At 36.6% G+C, this 19,038-nt stretch overlaps 1 protein-coding gene across 1 annotated transcript in view; it reads left to right on the forward strand.

The window, feature by feature from the left end:
- Positions 1-4,418, forward strand: part of AP-1mu (adaptor protein complex 1, mu subunit) — a 45,923-nt gene extending 41,505 nt beyond the window's left edge. Inside the window, exon 8 of the mRNA XM_089097127.1 lies at positions 4,194-4,418. Within this exon, the coding sequence (XP_088953253.1) occupies positions 4,194-4,292 (99 nt within the window). The 3' untranslated portion in view covers positions 4,293-4,418. The remainder of the gene's footprint in view (positions 1-4,193) is intronic.
- Positions 4,419-19,038: the final 14,620 nt, after the last annotated feature.

The raw sequence follows: 19,038 nt of genomic DNA on the forward strand, positions 1-19,038 counted from the left end.
AATAATACTAACACTTCTTTTTAGTCGTCCCACTCAAAAAACTTCAATAACATGTGTAGCGCCAGTTTAAGCACAAAAAAAAAGAAAAGCAAAACAATAAAAAAGATAAAGAAACACTAGAATGATTAACCATAACCTCTACTTTAGAGAACTATTGTTGTAACATCTGACGTAGTAGGGCACAAACTATTTTAGATATCTTGTTGTCGAGTGTGTAGGCGGGCACTCCAACAGTTTTTTCCAACTTTTAGAGTTGCCAACCTTGTTTTGTGTGCGTGGGTCTCTGAAGTAAACGGAGGAACTATATATCGGTGTGTTGAAGACTTCAGAATGTCAGCTCCAAACTTCATCAGCATTTTATGCCTCCTTTCCTCCAGAGTTGGGAGCTTGAGTTGGCCCAGGCTTTGTTCATAGTTTTTATAATTCGGCCCAAGAATTATTTTGCAGGCTCTCTTCTAAATTGTTTCCAATTCGTTCCTGTGCTTCTCTGTAAGCGGCGGGTGCCAGGCAGGACAGCCATACATCATGACTGGCCGGGCCGTGTGTGGCGAATAATGAAGAAGGAGTTATTCGCTTAGCCCAAACCTTCTTATCCGAGATCAAATTCAAAGAAGACCACATAACTTTGATTTGATCTGGCTGATGGGATCTCAACACGTGAGATCTATCACCAACTTTAATGCCTAGTATGTTCACTGATTTCTATGTATGGAGAGGTCATTTATGCTCTTCTTCTTCCTCAGGAAGTTGACATGCATTACACAGCTTTTCTCGAGGCTTATCTGGAGCTTCACTTGATCAGCTTGATGTTGAAGCTCTGCAACAAGGGGTATGAGCTGATTGCGTGTCTGTGACAGGACGTGCAGCAGGCTTAGTGAATGATCATCTGAAAATTTATACCTCTGTTTGTGTTGCCTCATCAGTCGGTTGATGACTATAACAAATAGGATGGGACCTAACTTGCTTCCTTGGACAGTTCCACACGTGATGTCTTGAAAGTCCGATGTTTCCCCGTTTTCGAGTTGTACGTACTCTTGACGACCAGAAAGGAAACTTGCAATGGTACATAAGAGAAACTGCGAGACTTCCAGGGCACGGGCTTCATTGATCACAGTCCCTGTCGATCCCTGTCGGCCAACCATCTAGGGTCAAACTCAAATGGAGTCGTTCTTTAATGGGGTGGGTGGATGTCCTGAGAAGGGATTTAAGGGAAATGGGAACTTTTTGGGATGGTGTAAGAGGGAGGCTTTGAACAGGTTGGGATAGATGTGGCTTGGTGCTGCGGCGAGTTGTTGTTAGTAGTAGTAGTAATGCCACCTGATACCACAAAAATTCTACAAGATTAATTGAAATAAATTACGAAAGTAGTTCATTTTTATGAATTAATTGAGCAAAGCTTGAGTTTCCTGTATTTGTTATAGTTTGGCAGTAACCTAATTTCAACCAGTAAGCATATGTACACATATGGGGGGGGGGTGGCTATTCCCGTTGAGATTTTAGAAATTTTGGCCCTTCTTTATTAAGAATACCATAACCTTAGCCTCGAATTCAATTTAAAAAAATAGGAAGTTTCTTCTTAATCGGCCGGCCGGACGAATGTTAATCACAAGGTATATTCCTTGTTGCTTTTGTTATTTTGATATTTGATCACACCTCATACCTGGGTATCTTTGTTGGGACTAATATTCGCTACGCTCCCAGTCTTATGATTGTACATTTCTTGCCAAATATCCGCCTCCGATGCTTCTAAATAAAGAGAGAAAGGTCTCAAAATGAAGACTTGTCGATGGGTCTACGGCCATAAGAAGCAAATGAACAGACGAACTAAAGGACGGGTATTTCGCCCGTATAAAACTAGATGTCTTCAGTGCGAAATGTATAAGAAACTAATTGAAAGAGTAAAGATTAAATCTAAAATAGTCTATAAAATCCAAAACAAAAAAAAATATATGTAAGAAACAAACCAATATCTATATATGCAATTAATACTACCATGATACACCACAGAGGTGAAATATTCGTATTTAGTTCGTCTTTTCTTTTCCTTCTACTGGCCGTAGACCCATTGCCAAGTATTCATTTTGAAATTTTCTTCTCTTTGTTTTGTCAGGGCTTGCCAGTTCGGCTTTAGATCTTTCATTCTAATGCTTTTCTTTATGGGAAGATAAAACAATACTATGTTTCCTTGAAAGGGTGCTTTCGGGCTAAAAAAGGGTAGTTAGGAAATCTGGTAATCTCGTTCAAAAATAAAAAAAACCTCAGCTTACTTGCACAGTGTCAAAAAATTAGTAACGAAATAATAAATATCACGCATGTACTTGCCATCCTTTTTCGAGACAAGTATCTCCTTCCCTTTTTTTCTTTGTTTTCTGTCAACTCTTAAATCTTGTTTTTCGGCCAGATAGTCTATCCTGCAAATGTTCTATTTTAGTCGGCGTTGCAAAGAAAGATATAATATTGTTCGAACATTAGTTTAGAACACGTGTTCTATTAACGTAGAACTACGTTGAGACATAGATGAAGAAATTCCAGTGAAATGAGAGGTAACCAAAACTGAGTGAATAATTTTCTGTTTATAAGATTCATTATAGAGGTTTTGTAGATGTTAAGATTCTCCTTAGCATAATTTTCTTTCTCTCTATATTAATAATAAAAAAAAATTAATATAAAACTGCGGGAAATTCATGTGAGATGTAACTTAGTTGCTTCATTTCTGAAAATTCTGGTTGACTACTTTTAACCAAAATACGTGCTTACTACGCATATGTTACACAGAAGTAGACATTTGTGCGTAGGGTTCCCCACTCTCCCTCCACGATAGAGGGAAAATGGTGGCTTGAAAACCACTTTTTGTATTATGTTGATTTAGCAGTATTTACAAGAGTCATCCTGGTATAGATAGATAGATATTTTATTAGGGACTGAACCGGAAAACCGCTATTTCACATCTACAACTACAAAACCAACAACTATAAAACACTAAAAAGAGAGAAATAAACGCAACAAAAACCAGAAAGGGGATGAAAAAAAGACTACGAAATAAATAATAAACATATCAGCTATGAACATTTATCAAATCGGGCCGTATCAATAAGAAATTGAGTCACTAGAGAATGAGTAAGTTTACAAACACATAGTGAATATAAATCGAAAGGAAATAAGATTAACAACTCATTTAAACAATTTATCAAAAGCGAGCGAGGGAAGAATAATTATTATATTCAAAGAGGACGTGATAGCAATTTTCAACACCACCACACGAGCAGAGTGGGGCAGGGGCGAATCTTCAGCATTTTTATTTGGGGGAGGGGGGCAAGGGGGGCTCATATCCGGATATTCAAAGGGCATGAGATGTATAATCATTTTTTTCTTCATATTATTGGAGGGGGGCAACTGCCCCCCCCCTTGCCACCCCCAAACGACGCCCCTGGAGTGGTGTCATCCTGCTATATTAAAAGAAATTAAAACTGAACACAAAGATTATCTTTTTTTAGCATATAACTACGGAAAATGTGCGCGAGAACCAACTTAATTGCTTCCGTTCTGAAAATGCTGATTGACTGCTTTTAACCAAAATACATACTTAATACGCATGTGTACACAGAGGCGGGAAAATTCCACCTGACATTTGTCCAGAGCCCCCCTACTCTATAGAGTGAAAAATAGTGAACCGCTTTTGTATTAAATCTAATTAGTAGTAGCTAAAAGATTCATTATATACTTCAGAGTTAAAAGAATCGCTAGGGCTCCAAGCCCAGTTTACCTCCTCCCCCCCCAATTACACGGAACCCAAATGCTTGCACAGTTAGATTTCAAAAGGGGTGGCATGTTTTTGTGGTAGAATCAGTAGTAGCAAGTGTGAATGCTTATCGCAAAGCTAAAGTCTCATTTTTTTTGTTGACTGTTCCGTAGAGTGTACAGTTGTAACTTTAAAACATCTATAAAACTTTACTTTAAGCTCGCTGTTTCTTAAATGATGCATTTTATTCACCTTTCCATTAATATGTCTTTCGAAATATTTGTTTTTACCGTATTGCTTGTTTCATTGAGGCTGTGCATTTTCAGTATTCGTTGGGGGATGCGGAATACTTGCGCCCCTCCTTCACGCTTATCTGTCTTTTAAAATCTTTTTTAGAAGAAGCAAGTGGAAGCAGCACTGGGCAGAGGTTATTTGAATTTCTTTTGCATTGCAGGTTCGATACTTGAAAATAATTGAAAAAAGTGGATATCAAGCTCTGCCTTGGGTACGTTACATCACACAGAATGGAGACTATCAACTGAGAACTAATTAATTTATTTCAATTTTTTAAGTTTGGATCTATTTTTTAACTATTTTCGTCTGAGATCATATGTCATTTCCATCCATTCCTATAGTTTTGCGAGAGTATTTGACGAATTATAGCCTGTTATGGATTTTATGTGACCTGTATTATAGTTTTATAACATCTAGGTTCCTAAGCAAAAAAAAAGGAAACAAAATAGATGTATAACGGAGACAACCAAGTTACGCAGGGTAAAGTTACGCCTTTATGCCCTAGAACCCTCAAGATTTCTCCGTTTTTTTTCTATATTTTTTTTTAGTATTGCTGTTGTGTTTGAATTTACCTTCCCACCCTGAAATTGGTCAGGAACTGAAACACCTTGACCATTCGAAAATAACTATCTTTATACATACCTTACTGAGAACGTGTTGCAATTAGTGATTTGAAAAGACAGGTTTTTTTTTTATTTGGCATCGCCCAGTTTTATAGCTAGCACTATCTAGTTGGAATGACATGAAATCATTTAGTTATAAATAACTATTATATAACCATTTTAAATAACCATTTTTATAACCATATTAAATAACCATTTAGTTAATAACTAAATGGTAGCTACCTATGTAATACGCAGTTTTCCCACCTATTAAAGTACTTTCTTTTATTTATGGTCATAAATAAAGTGCATTCCTGATGGAGAGAGTAATACCAGTTGAATTTTCTGGGGGAAAGCCCTTGAAGAGGCTAAAATGGCTCAAAACAGTCTATTGTAATCAAAACTTTAAAAATATGTTCCAATAAACTTGCTAGTCAGAAAAAATTACCATTTGTAGCTGATTCAATAATGGTAATTATTCTTTTCATTAATTGTAATAGTAAAATGCTATTATGAAAACAAATTTGCGGAAATTTAAATAAAGAGTATGAAATCCCAAAAAACTGTAGTCAGTTTTTCTATGATGTCATTTTTGAGGAGTTTCAGGCTCTTTTTAAAATTAAGTTAGGTTTTAGCCCCTTTAAGGGTTCAAATTACAATGTTTCAATTGGTTCAAATTCCAGGAGTGATTATTGAATTATGAAAGAACATACAAAAAGCATAGAGTGATATATTCACTTTCACTTATCTAAATTATACTGAAAAATAGAAACTTACCATTTTGGGAAGGCGGATGATTATGACTTGACCTTGCGCTATCTACTAGCGCTGTCTTCTTGAAATGAATTAAAAAAATTTAGATGGCATGACTACTTAAAACACTTCTGCCAGCTTACGACCCTACTGGCTTTTGTTTGTGAGCATAAACTAAAGGCGTACCTGACAGAAGGAAGGATATTACCAGTTGACTTTTGATGGTACGTCATGTTAAATCCAATTATAACTATTAATACCTAGTTTTAATGCGTATACTCATAACCAAATTAGCGACTATAGGGTCGGGACTAAATAGTTTCTTCCGAGGTATAAAAAAAAGCCGTGCTTTGTGAATATGGGCGTATTTTACCTTTTTTTCATATTTATAAACCCTTTCTAGGTCAAAATTTTTTATAGCAAGCTCGGACACACTGTAAACGGTCCCTCCGATTTCAACCTCAGCTGTGAAAAAAAAAGAACTAAAAGAAATGGTTTAGGGTTCATGCTACAATGACATGTTATTTGAAGTTAGAACTTCATCTGTGCTCGAGGTGGGTGCATTTTGTGTTGAATTTGGTGCATGTTGGGTGCATTTACTCTTGGGTGGTTTTACTGTAGCCTCGCTGTGTCGATTTTTTGTCATTTTCTTTCGTAAAGAAAGATACATTGGGGGAAGGTAAAATTTAACGCGAAAATAGGCAAATTATAGGGTAAATTCGTATAAACATTTACATTTTAGTGGTCGTCCGTACTTGGGGGGGGGGAGAGAATTTCGTAAAGAAAGATTTAACTGAATGGGAACTTCCTGGGAGGGTGTAAAGAGGAAGGCTTTGAATATATTTGGATGGAAGAGGAGCGTGCGTAGCTGTGCTTGGCTTCAGGCGGCTTGGTGCTGCAGTGAGTTGTTAGTAGTAGCAGGAGTTTTAGGAGAAGGTGCCCAATTTTACCAAATAAGTGGGTTATATGAAGTGTAAACAAGAAGGAAGAATAGTCTGCTGGACTTCATTATACTCTAAAGGAAAAAATTCAATTCAAATAATGTTTGGAAAAACTAAGCATGAAAATAAAATCCTGCGTTTAAATGGAATCTTCACTGAATGTATGCAAAACGGTTAATTTTTTTTACTCGTTTGTATGTTGGAAGATCGTCTTTCAAGTGTGTCAAAATTTATCCGTTTGGTTTTTGCTAGCAATTTCTTCTCTAATAGGGATTCACTGCACATAACACTTCACCAATATAAACCTACATTAAGTCTCACTTGCAAAGCTTCTTTCTAGATTAATCACTCAGCATTTCGTCTTTGAATCGTGTTTTGTGAAACTCAAAATGTTTTGCACGGAATTCTTGATGAATGAAAGATGTTTGATAATAAAACCAGAAGTGTTTGCCCTTGAACTTGACTAAGTTCATCTTCTATTAAGGTTTTCTGATCTTTGTATTTAGCAATCTTGTTGCCTGTTGCCCTGATCAGTAGAAAATGGGAAGTATATGTGACTTCTTATGTGGATAATGAGCTCAATGCCCTTTTACTCTAGATACTTGAATAACATATTTTTGGGCAGTTTTCGTTCCATTAGATTTTGGAAGCAAAGGGCTATTGAAAATTAAAGGGGCTTCTTGCTTCAACTCTGAGCAGATTTTTTCTACAGAAAACCTGTTGTGCATTCAAAAAGGCATTAAGCCAGGTTTCAGTTCCTGAACTGCAGTATATCTAAAAATAACACTTGATAAGTCGCATATAGGATAAGAACAATGTAAGTTGTAGTATTTTCCGTAAATACAGATTAAATCTTCAAAGTGCTACTCATGTTTATGCATGTATTTTAACTGATAAGACCAGCTGTTAGTAAGATAAAGGCTTGTTTTGATTTTTGGCGCATTTGTAAATCAGTGTTTTTATTCAAATCGACACTTGGGGTATTCCTTTTCAACATAAAGTTAAATATTCACAATATTGTACTTTTGGAAATATATTGCTCCCGGCGGGGCTTGAACTCGTGGCCGTAGAAAATGAGACGTATGCTCTATCGATTGTCTCATGTACAAGGTTTACTGCTACAAAGCGCTGCAATGCCACGCCACTTTATACCAATAAAGCTGTGTAGTCTTCGTCTCCTCTGCAATCTGTTCAAAGATTCTTTCTTTATTCCCTGTTACGAAGTTCCAATTTCCCTTGAATCCTTCCTTATGGCTCCTTTCCAGCCCATTTGAGAACGACCTGCTTTTGTTTTTGGACCCACATAGATGGTTAAAAGTACTTTGTAATTTATCATTCTTCACCCGTTAAACTTGCCCTTGCGTTTATTCCATGCTGTCGACCTTTCATTCATTGCAGCCTTAGAATGTGGGATCCAACCACATTTTTCATAGCCTAAAAGTAATTGTTGGATATACTATCAATCAATCATTAAGGCTGACTTTATACCATTCCTCTGAAAACATTTAGTATGTCTTCCTCAATTTTTTAAAGTACCCACGCTTCAGAGCCATACTCCAGCTCTATCATTACCATTGCTTCCAATATTCTAATCTTAATTCAAAGAGTTATTTTTCTTATTCCTCCTAGCTTTTTTTAGGTAAAAAAAAATTGCCCCGTACCTTGACTTTTATCAATATCTTCACTGCTTCCATCATCTTTGTTAACGCTCCTACTCAGGTAAGTGAAGCTGTTCTCCTAACCGATTTTTTCGTTCCCTGAAACCACTTGTTCACCTTATTTATTCCTGGTTACATGTCTACTTCACATTAATTTTTAGAACTATTCTTGCACCCTCAAAACCCCCAAAAATTTGTTCATTTTCCCCACATTTTTATCTATGACATTCAAACCATATGCATAATGATAGTCTTGGAGAGTTTTACCTTCTTATTTGAGTAGGCCCCTTACACTTTTAAACTTATAGTTATCTAGTGCTTAGTTGTTAATAGACAACACATGTTACCCACACAGGCAAGGCAGTACCCAGGATTTTTTTTCGGAGGGGTTTTACTCAAAGGTTTTTTTCGGGGGGGGGGGGGTTACACATAAAAAAAACGCATTCAAAACTTGTATATATCCATTTTTGAAACGTTTTTACGAGTCAAAAAACATTTCGGGAAGGGTTCACCCCCCCCCCCCCCCTACGGGTACGGCCTTACTCCCAGGCATATATACGAAGGGAGTGGGGAATTCGTATCAGTGCTTCTTGAAATTTGAAGGAAATTTTTTGCGGGAGAATTTATCAGTACAATTAAAAGGGAGAAATGTATCGAAAATATATGATAAACAGTCGAAATCATAACTGCAGAAGGAGCAAATAATAAGAATACAAGCAGTTCTGAAACGAGCGTACTTGTGAATTTGTAACAGCCGAAGGTCCTGTACCTTTATTATCAGGAGGTACCAAGAGAGGCATCATACACGACCCTCTCATACTGTCGGGTTGTTGGTAAAAAGAAAAGAGATTCCATAAAGTTTCAGCACGATGCAACACAATTCTATTGTTTTACTGACGATTTTAATGAAACCTCAATCGGCAAAAATGATCAGCTAGTTCTTAACCCCCCACCCACTTTCTGAGCATTGTCTTAATACCCCCAATTGAAATTCAAGTAATTAAGCCAACGGATACAAGAGAAACTTGACTGGAATTTGGGTTGATTCTACCGAAATAGTAGAAACAGTTGCAAAATTTTCTACATTTTCGGATTTTTAAGAAGGACAAACAGTGTCGATCATTTTTCAACACCCGCAAGATAAACAATGACTTCTTTCTGCCTTTCTCTCTATATCTCTCGTAGAATATTTCACTTTGTTTATCTTGCTTTTTCTTTTTTTCTTTTTATTGCAGATTTTTCAGCAGCCTTTAGGATTGTCAAAAGGCTTTATCAGTAATATCTAAGGAACAGCGCAGTGTATTAAGTTGAAACTTTGGGCGGGGTGTGGAAATAAATCAAACACACTATATGCATGCAGGCTATTAGATGGATGTATCAGCAATATACTACTACAATTGACCTAAGTCAAAAGGGTTTAAGTGCATCCAGATTATCAAAATGTCATTGATACAATGTTTCAGAACAGAATAGGGTATTCAGTTTAATTTGTCAAGGAAAGTTGAGAGGTTTACAAAACTAAATCAAAAGGTACTACGCATATCCAGATTATCAAAAAGTTATATGGTCAATATCCCAGGAACAGCTAGTTTGTCATAAGGGTGTATTTGCGACATCTTAGGAACAGCTAAAGGTGCTAAGCTGAAACTTTTAGGGCATGTTATGGCAGGAGGGGGGATGGTGTCTGTTAAATCCCCGGAATCGCTAAGGGCATTTAAGTGAAACTTTCAGGGGATGTTGGGGTATATGTTGAACTAAATAAAAACGTACTATATGTATGCAGGCTGTCAAAAAGGACTTATTAGTTTTGTCCTAGGAAAATATCAGGGTATTATATTGGAACTTCAGGGTTATGATTTTGGGGAAGTTAAGTGAAATTAAAAGACACTTAGGGCTTCTAATTTTATCCAAAGGGCATATCCGCGATAGCTGAGGAACGTATAATAATAAGTTGCAATTATCAATAAGTTGCAATTATCAGGGCGTCAGAGATAATTCTAGGGGGGACAGGGGGTGCACTTGCCTCGGGTATATAAATTTTAGGTGTGCACAATTTCAAATAAATGAAGTATAGGCAGATTATAGTCTTTTTGTAATTTCGAAATTTCATTTTTACTAAACTGAAGTAGAGGGCATAGTTGGCACTAAGTATAAACAAATTGAATCCAAAATTTTGCTTAATGCATAAAAGTTATTTCAAAATGGTACGAATATTAATATATTTTGTTAATAAATGAAAATTTTGTTAAAATTTGCCCGGGAAAATTTCCGGGATAGGGGCGGCGCTAATCAAGAGTTTGTCCCGAGTGCCAGAGAGGCCAAAACCGCTAGTACTGGGCGTGTTGAACTTGAATTAAATCAAAATGTACTATGTGCATCCAAGAAAGTCAAAATGATGTCATCAAAAAGATTAGTTTAAGGTTAGTGCAAATCGTGTTCTTGTATTTAGAAATCACAGGGGATATTAGCCTCACTTCTATTTGTGGTAGTTTCTGCTCGTTTTGAGTTTTGCCAAGTTTGCTCGGACAGCCACTGTTCTTTAGGTTTCCTGCGGAAGCCCAGGGTTGATTTAGCTATTCCGTGGTAGCATTCCTTGATGGAATGCTGCACATTCCATGAAGACATTCCAGGAACTAACGGAACGAATAACATTCCAAGAACTAAACACATTTGTTTTAAGAATAAAGTTTTATTCGAAAACAAATTTACTGTAATTTTGGGAAAGAGCGTTAATCATGAAAAGAAAAAACCGGAAACTGGCTCAATCAAACGGTTGTAAAATCAAATTCGTCTGATCGTCGAGCATAGCAGCAATCATTAGGGTGCTACAATTGTTTTCTATTGCATAAATACAGGCTATTGGTCATATATAAAATTAAGTAATAGAAACGATGCGCCAAAAATGGCTCAGGAGGATCTTTATCCTTATCCTAATAGAAATGACATATTCATATCCAGAAGGTGGCTCGCGCCTTAGCCTTGAAATCCTGAGAACAGGGGTTCAAGCCCTGGTGTCGCTGGTTATTTTGGTTTGGAACGGGGGTCAATGGTGTGACCTTGTAAGCTCATCCAGAGTCAATTCAGCTCTAAATTGGATGGCTGGAGAAATCGGGGAGGAAAACAAGGGAAGTGTCGGATGATTTGCCCCCAACAACGCATTCCAATCCCCGCCGAAGGCACAAAATTAGGAGTTCGGCACTTGCGCTACGCATCGCATTGGTCAGCATGCGAAAAAAGTTAAAAAAAAATTTTTTTAATTTTTGGTATTGTTTTTCTTCGCTACAGCAATTGGAAAGTTACAGACATTTTTTCGCAGATTTTCAAAAAATTTTCTTGCTTTTAAAACTTGGCACCTGACAAGTTTAAAACTACATAACGTATGGAGCTCTTTTTCCTTAAAAATTAATTTTTTAAATTTCCTTAAAAATTTGAAAAATTTTTCAAAAAATTCGTTTAAAACTACATAACGTATGGAGCTCTTTTTCCTTAAAAATTAATTTTTTTAATTTCCTTAAAAATTTCCTTTTTCCTTAAAAATTTGAAAATTTTTTCAAAAAATTCGTTTAAAACTACATAACGTATGGAGCTCTTTTTCCTTAAAAATTAATTTTTTTTAATTTCCTTAAAAATTCTCTTTTTCTTTAAAAATTTGAAAAATTTTTCAAAAAATTCGTTTAAAACTACATAACATATGGAGCTCTTTTTCCTTAAAAATTTCCTAATTGTTTACGATGTGTATGGTTTTGTAAGCTTCCACCTAACCAAGTTAAAAGAGTCCGATTTATTTTTAATCTCTTTTATAGCTTAAAAGAACTGAAATAGCTCGTTGAACATGTTGGCTGCCATTACTTTTCTAAATCTATACTGATTAGCATCATAATTAAATAGCTTAATAGCGTGAGAAAATAAAATACAATCAAATAGCTTGCTGCTGTTACATACATCTGTTTTAGGTCTGTACGAATCACATCTTTGGGATCTTTACCCCGTTTCGAAACCAAAGTTGCCGTGGATTCATGAAAACTACCTGGGACAAGGGAATTACAAATGTATGAAATAATGCCAGTAAAGGAAATATCAACTCTTTAGAAAGCAGATCCAAATGAAAGTGCAAATTCTACGTAGGTACTTGTGTATTATCCCGAATACACTTAAGAAGTTCGCTTTGTTTGATCTGGAAAAACCGGTTTGTCTGTCTGGAATCGGTTATAATTAGCTTAGTCTTAACGAGAAAAACTACGATACAGCCATATTTTAATCAAATATTTTATATATAGAGATGGCTTGGGGTTTTGTATTTAAATTAATGCCTTCTGGGTGGGCTGCTTTGCATTATTCTTTCTTGCAGTTTCCATATTTTTGTTACTAAAGTGTTATATTTTCATCAAATTTTTGGATATTTCATTAAGTTTAACCTAACTTCACATCTTGAGCGTGTTCGGTGTAATACACAAATACCTATACGTATATCAAAAGACTGAGATTTCAGTCACTTTATTGACTTTGAATGGTATTAAGTGAAACAGGAATAACGTTATTTTGTGGCATTTTAGCGGGTAAACACCGAGACAAAATAATCAAAACTGAGCATGCATGGCTTAATTTAAATCATACTGTAAGCCCAAATAATATTAAAGCTAGAAACGCTGCGTTATATTGTCAACATATGAACCATTATATGTTGAATATCCGACGAATTTCCATTCATTGGAAATTTTCAGAAATTCAGCACCAGATTCCTGAACTGATCAGAATTGAGGCTTGAAAGCATTTTTAGTTTTCGGTTTAATATAAAGCACTGCCACTACATGAATGCATGCAAGCAGTCCAGATTCAGAGCCAGAATTTTCCTTAACTTTTAGCTTTCCTAACTCGTGAGTATTTAATATAGGTTTATGAGTATGGCAACGAACTACTTCAATAAGAACCGCACCCTCACCAGGCTTCTTCGTGTAAAGGGGCCTCAAGATTTTGACGAAAACACTGCAATATAAAAGGTTGTACGGTACTATTACTCTATGCGACAGAAGAAGGGGGAGGGGGCTAGAGTAAGTGGGTGCGAAGCTCAATTTGTACCACTCCAATTGCGGTTTTTAAACTTCTTGAGATGATTTAAACGAGTAGAATTGATTGACAAATCAGCATAAATAAACACTCGTAAAGATAAGGGCAAGTGGGCATAGTCCATTTCTTCTTCATTAAAATGAAGATTATATGTTAGGTAACTTTGTGTGGTAATCTAGTTCAGCAGGTTGATCATCTCCGCTACCTTGGTTTTTATCTTGATTGCCATCTAGCATGGAAGTGTCACAGTGACGCAATTTCATTAAAAATTGCCCGTGGGGTGGGAATACTTTGACTTCTGCAGCACTTGTTCCCTCAAAGAATACTTTTAACTATATATTATTCGTAAGTTTATCCATATATCTCCTACGGTTGCCTCCTATGGAGCAGTAACTTCTTATGCAACTATAGAAGAGTGCAAGTTCTACAAAATAAAGGTGTTAGAACAATCGGTAGGTATGTCCAGGACGTACATGACACATGTGCTTGTTTTAGGTCCCTGAAGCTCCTCAATGTAGGTCAGGTAAGAGATTACCAGGCTCCAGTATTTGTGTTTCAGTGTAAGAATGGTTTAACCCCTCATGTTCTTAAGAATTTTTACCAAATTAATAGTGACCTGCATAATTATGGAACTAGGCAAAGTGATAATATAGTTGTTGATTTGCGTCGTGGTATCAGGTCTTCTTTTCAATGAAACATCTGGGTCCATCAGTATGGAATGAGCTACCATTGAACATTAGAGCGGCGGAAGAAAGGTTTAAAAAGAATTTAAAAGATTATTTTGTGGGGGGAATTTGTTGAATTTATTAAATTTTATTAGGGCTGATAGGTTGGGTAGGGGACATGGGCGTCCATAAGCTGAATTCCAGGGGGGGCAAACCTCATCTAATTGGCACTTTTAATGCTATATAATAGAAATCTCAGAACAAAAATATAAAAATAAGGCGGCATCATTCAGCCAGGTGGGGGGGGAGCCCCCCTGCCCCCATCCATATGGGCGCCCATGGTAGGGGAGGAAGAGGAGCTGGAGGGGTAAGGGTGGGGTGGGAAGGTAAGGGTGGGTAGGGGCTAAGGTAAGGTTGGAAGGGCAGGGTGGGGAAGGGGAGAGGGAGTTGAGTGTAGTGAGTGATGGAGATTGGATTTGTTATTATTATTTTTCTTTTATATTTTATTTATCTATTATTATTTTTGATTCAGTTATTTATTTATTTTTCTATATTTTTTATTATAATTTTTTATATATAGTTTATAGTTCATCTATTTTTGGTTTATTTATAATAGTTTTAGTTAAATAGTTGAGATTTATGAAAATAGTTGAGTTAATAGGTAAGTAGTTACATGGACTTTCGTGCGATCGCAAACCTTCATAGGTTTTCTCCAGCGTGAAAGTGTTGTTTAATTTATTTATTTGTTTATGAATGTGGATCAATAAACTTAGGAACTTATGTCAGTAAAGTGGCTGAGCAAATACAGTTTTGAGACAAGTGAAATCAGTATTACGCATATGGAAGATCTTTATTTATAATTCAAAAGCCTTCATCATTCTTAAGAATTTACGATTACAATTTTTTGGGGGAAGGGGGGCATTTATGGTTGTTCTCGGCCTTCCAAATGCAAATACTAAAAAAAACTGTTCCAACATCTAGATGGGGGCAATACTCTCAAATTTTTTTGATTTCTTTTGCCTTTTTCTGGATCTTTCGAATTTAGTAGCAAATCCACTTCTAGTGAAAGTGTTTTCAAATCAACCTGCTTTTAGCTGAAGTTAATTGCAGTATCGATATTTATCGTATTTGAAGAGCTTAAGAAAAACAAATAAGTCGACATACATAATTAATGTAACATTTCTGATATGAAACCCTGGCTACTTTCCCTATTAGCAATTGATGAAAAACTAAAAATAAATGAAAAAGTTCTATTGAAAGCATAAGGCGGAGTTTGAATTAGAAAGTAGGATGAAAACCAACAAAAATCACTACTTTGTAATCCATCTTACTTTATTGCAATCCATCTTGTAATCCATGGATACTTTGTAATCCCTGCAACATATATCTTAAAAAATGTCTCAAACTGGTTTTGATATTTTTGTCTATTTTTATAGGTCGGATAAACCAGCATTTTACTTAAAACACAAAACCGACACAATAAAACAGGATCTAGAGCAGGAAGATCGTTAAATAGCCAACAGAAAACATAAAACTATTAAAGCTCTGCATAGTCCCCGGCCCTGAAATCAATAAAATTCACTATACAATTTTGACTCTCTGATTTCACCCATTTTGCACTCAAAAGATCATGTAGGCTTACATTTCCACCAGTGATTTCCTTCGATACACTGTTCTACATAACCTTTACTGGTAGCTGCCCTAATTTCTGCATTTTTCTCCAAACAACAACGTTTATCATTCCCTTTTGACCGCTTAACACCTTTGTGCTTTTCTCTTTACTGCACCTTGAGATAGGAATGTAGGAGGGAAAACATGTGAACCCTGTCCTGAAGACACTCTTAACTTAGTCCATTTTCTTTCTGGGTTTATCTCCGTTTCTGGGCAGCAGTAGAGATCTACTAGTGCGCCTCACACAGAGGCAAGGGCGTTACTAAATCAAGCTTTGAACCTAGGGAAACGGTTGCGAATATGCCAGAGATATTTCAACGTTGTGCCAGCTAAGAAGAATAGTAAATCACTGCTTTAAAAGAAAAAAAAGGGAAGAATGAAAAACAGCTACTAAATAAACATCTGTTGATCAGAGATACAGAGTAGTCCCCCAGAACTATTGTTGCTGCCTAACTAACGTACCTCCAGGCATAGGAGGGGCTGCTTTCGAGGACGAAGACAAAGTTAAATCCCTTTACAACTTATATCCCTTGAAGTATATTTCTACTGTTGAATTCTTATGCCCTACTTCCTTTTTCAAATATTAGGAAATTATAACCTAGCCGTTCTGCTTTGAAATTTTATCCCTCCCCTTCCATAAGTGAACCTGTTGTAGCACAGTAGATTGATGCTCTGCTTGCCAATACGGAGCACCAGCGTTCGATCTTCGCTGCAGCAAGGTTGGGTGGCAAGCTCGCTAATTGTCCCTGTTAAAACACCCAGCAACTGAAGCGTCAACTCGACGCCATGTGCGCCAGCAATGCCTCAGGAGGATCTTTATTCTTTACCCTCCATAAGTATGTTTAGGGGTGTTTTTTAAGGAGTGATTATTTCAAACCTTACAAAAGTCACAGAGCTTTTGTTTTTAGTTCTAGTGACCTTTTTAAGTATCTGGAAGGCATAAAAAATACAGTTTTCTATCATTTTGAGGGTTCCATTGCAGTTGAGCCACCATGTAACTGAACCCCAAGCAACTAAACCGCTGTAACTGAACCACCGTACAACTGAACTACCATACAACTGAACCACCGTGCAACTGAACCACCGTGCAGCTGAACTACCGTGCAACTGAACCACCGTGCAACTGATCCCTCGTGTAACTAAACCCCCGTGTAACTGAACCTTCGTGCAACTGAACCCCGTTTAACTGAGCCCTCGTGCAAGTCAACCCCCGTGCAACTCAACCCGATTTAACTAAACCCCTGTGTAACTGAACCCCCGTGCAACTAAACCCCCGTGCAACAGAAGCACCGTGCAACTGAACCACTGTGCAACTGAACCACCGTGTTACTGAACCCTCGTATTACTGAAATCTCGTGCAAGCTTTTTAAAGTCACGATATAAATGACTGTCAAGATGATGAATAAAAAAAACTTTGTTTTGTTGTCACAAAAACAAAGAAAATATAATAGAAAATAAATAGATAGACTTATCTATCAATAAATGAAGTGACATCATTTTTATTCCATCCTAAAAAGGGCTTATGCCAGATTTGCCATCTCACTCACTCAGACTATATGTGTTGGCTTTTCCTACAATTAGCGTATGGCTTGACGTCCGCAACTACTTGATTTTAATTTCAAAGCTTAAACTATTAAGTCACAAACTCTTAAAGTTAGATTTTTTTATGTGTGTTAGTGGGGGCTCCCATCGCCCTGTCACTGTCTACGGGTTTAGGTGTTTGTCCCCCCTCCCATGGAAAAACCCTCCCCTGGAAAATACCCCCTCTTGGAAAATATGGTTTTCCAAATTTGAATATTTTATTTGAATTCTGTTACTTTTTAGTTTAGTTGAGAAGTGCGTAGGAAAGTGGAATAGAGAATTTATATATAAGTCTTGCCCCCCCCCCCCGTACAAAAATTTTCTTCTCATAGAAAATCCTCCAGACCTCCCCCCCCCCCAATCAGAAAACACCCACGCGAAAAATGTCCGTATGTTTCCCAATAACAAACCCTGTCTGTAAGCAATGGGCGAAGTACAAAACTTAAAAGGCTACTTGAACTTCTGCAATGGGGTTCTATGATTGTTTTGTAGCTAGGGAGAGAGGGAAATACCTCCAAGAGTGCATTTTAATACCAAAACGTCTCAGATTTCATTGAGCCGTCGGATAAACACAGAATTAGCTCTAAAATCAAGTTGCCATCAAACCATTGCCAAATTGGAGACAAAGCGAAGACAGGTAGTCTGAGTGAGAGAGAGACAAGAGGAGGATGGAGGTAGAAATTATGTTATACTCCCCAGGCAGTTCTAGTCTTTTCTTATAACTCAAAAGAGATTGGATACCAACCAACCGCAAAGGGCATTTTCAGGGGGAAGGAATTTTTCACGGGGAGGTATTTTCCAGAGGGGGGGGGGGCTATTTTCTGCAAGGTGGTATTTTCTGGAGGTATTTTCCACAGGAGGTGTTTTTCCCGATTTACAAGGGACCCTCACCATATACTCTCCTCCCAGCCCCCCTTAGTAAGTCTCATTAGTCCATTGGAAGAATTCACTATGAACTCTTAAGACGGTCAGAACCAAAAGTCAAAAAACATGTTTAGGAAAAAACTGCCTCGTGAAAAAAAAAACTCCCACCTGACACTGACTCAGGAACGTTAACTATTATTTTGGTTCATTTTAAAAGTAAAAGTTTATTGCGAAAATAAATTTATAGTGATTTCGAAAAAAAAGCCTCAAATACCTCGAAAATAGCGTCAGATCAAAATGAAAAGTGTACCATTAGAATCAAAATGGTCAAAACCTTGTACAGGGAAGTTACAGTCCCTCTCCCTGAACAACAAGGAAAATCACTTTTTTTGCATCGGTAGCACTGATCTGTCTCCCGTTTTCTTGTTGTTGTTTTTTTTTTTTCTTTTTTTTTTCAACAGGTCTAGCGGGCTACCACAACATCATAGAGAGATTCTTAATGGCACATTCAAAGCTATTTTCATATCTACGTGCCTTTTATAAATTCAGCCATCTGCAAGTACCATATGACACTAAAATGGCACTTTTTGTGCTATTTCTCATAGGGTTTCACCGTAAATAGGTTATATCAATCAACGCGGTTTGAACTTCAAGAGTAGTTTGAAGTTCCTTGAATATCATTTTAAATTTGACTATATGACTATTGAAAGTAATATGTTCAGTATAAGTTCAATTCAAATATTTGAATTATAGCAGAAAAAGGGGAATGCTAATTGAATTTTGAGTATAAAAAGATAATTATAAAAATAAGGAAATATATTCTTTACTTTGAAATACGTTGAGCTTTCTTGTCTGCAAAATGAACACGCAGAAATTTATGTACAAAAATTATCTTAGAACTTTTACAATCGCTTTTTTTAAATATATATCCTGTGAGATTCTGTGGGTATAATAGTTCTTAAGGTGCTACCCTGACCTTAACAGTACTAACAGTGAAAATATATTGCTGTCTGACTTCAATTTTTTCTAATTAATAAAGAAAGCCCGTTTGTGGGAACAAATTATGTTTTTGCGATGAACGTTATTTTTGTAATAAAAACCAAAAAGCGTTTCAAAAAAAAAATTCTTTCCTGGATTTGCCATAAATTTGCTGCTTTCGCTGAATAACCAAGTAAGCAAATATATCGAAGAAAAGAAGACACCTGT

Source organism: Artemia sp. Qi Xiang Cuo, chromosome 1 (assembly GCF_049724085.1).
Source record: "Artemia sp. Qi Xiang Cuo chromosome 1, ASM4972408v1, whole genome shotgun sequence".
NCBI classification, from domain to species: domain Eukaryota; kingdom Metazoa; phylum Arthropoda; class Branchiopoda; order Anostraca; family Artemiidae; genus Artemia; species Artemia sp. Qi Xiang Cuo.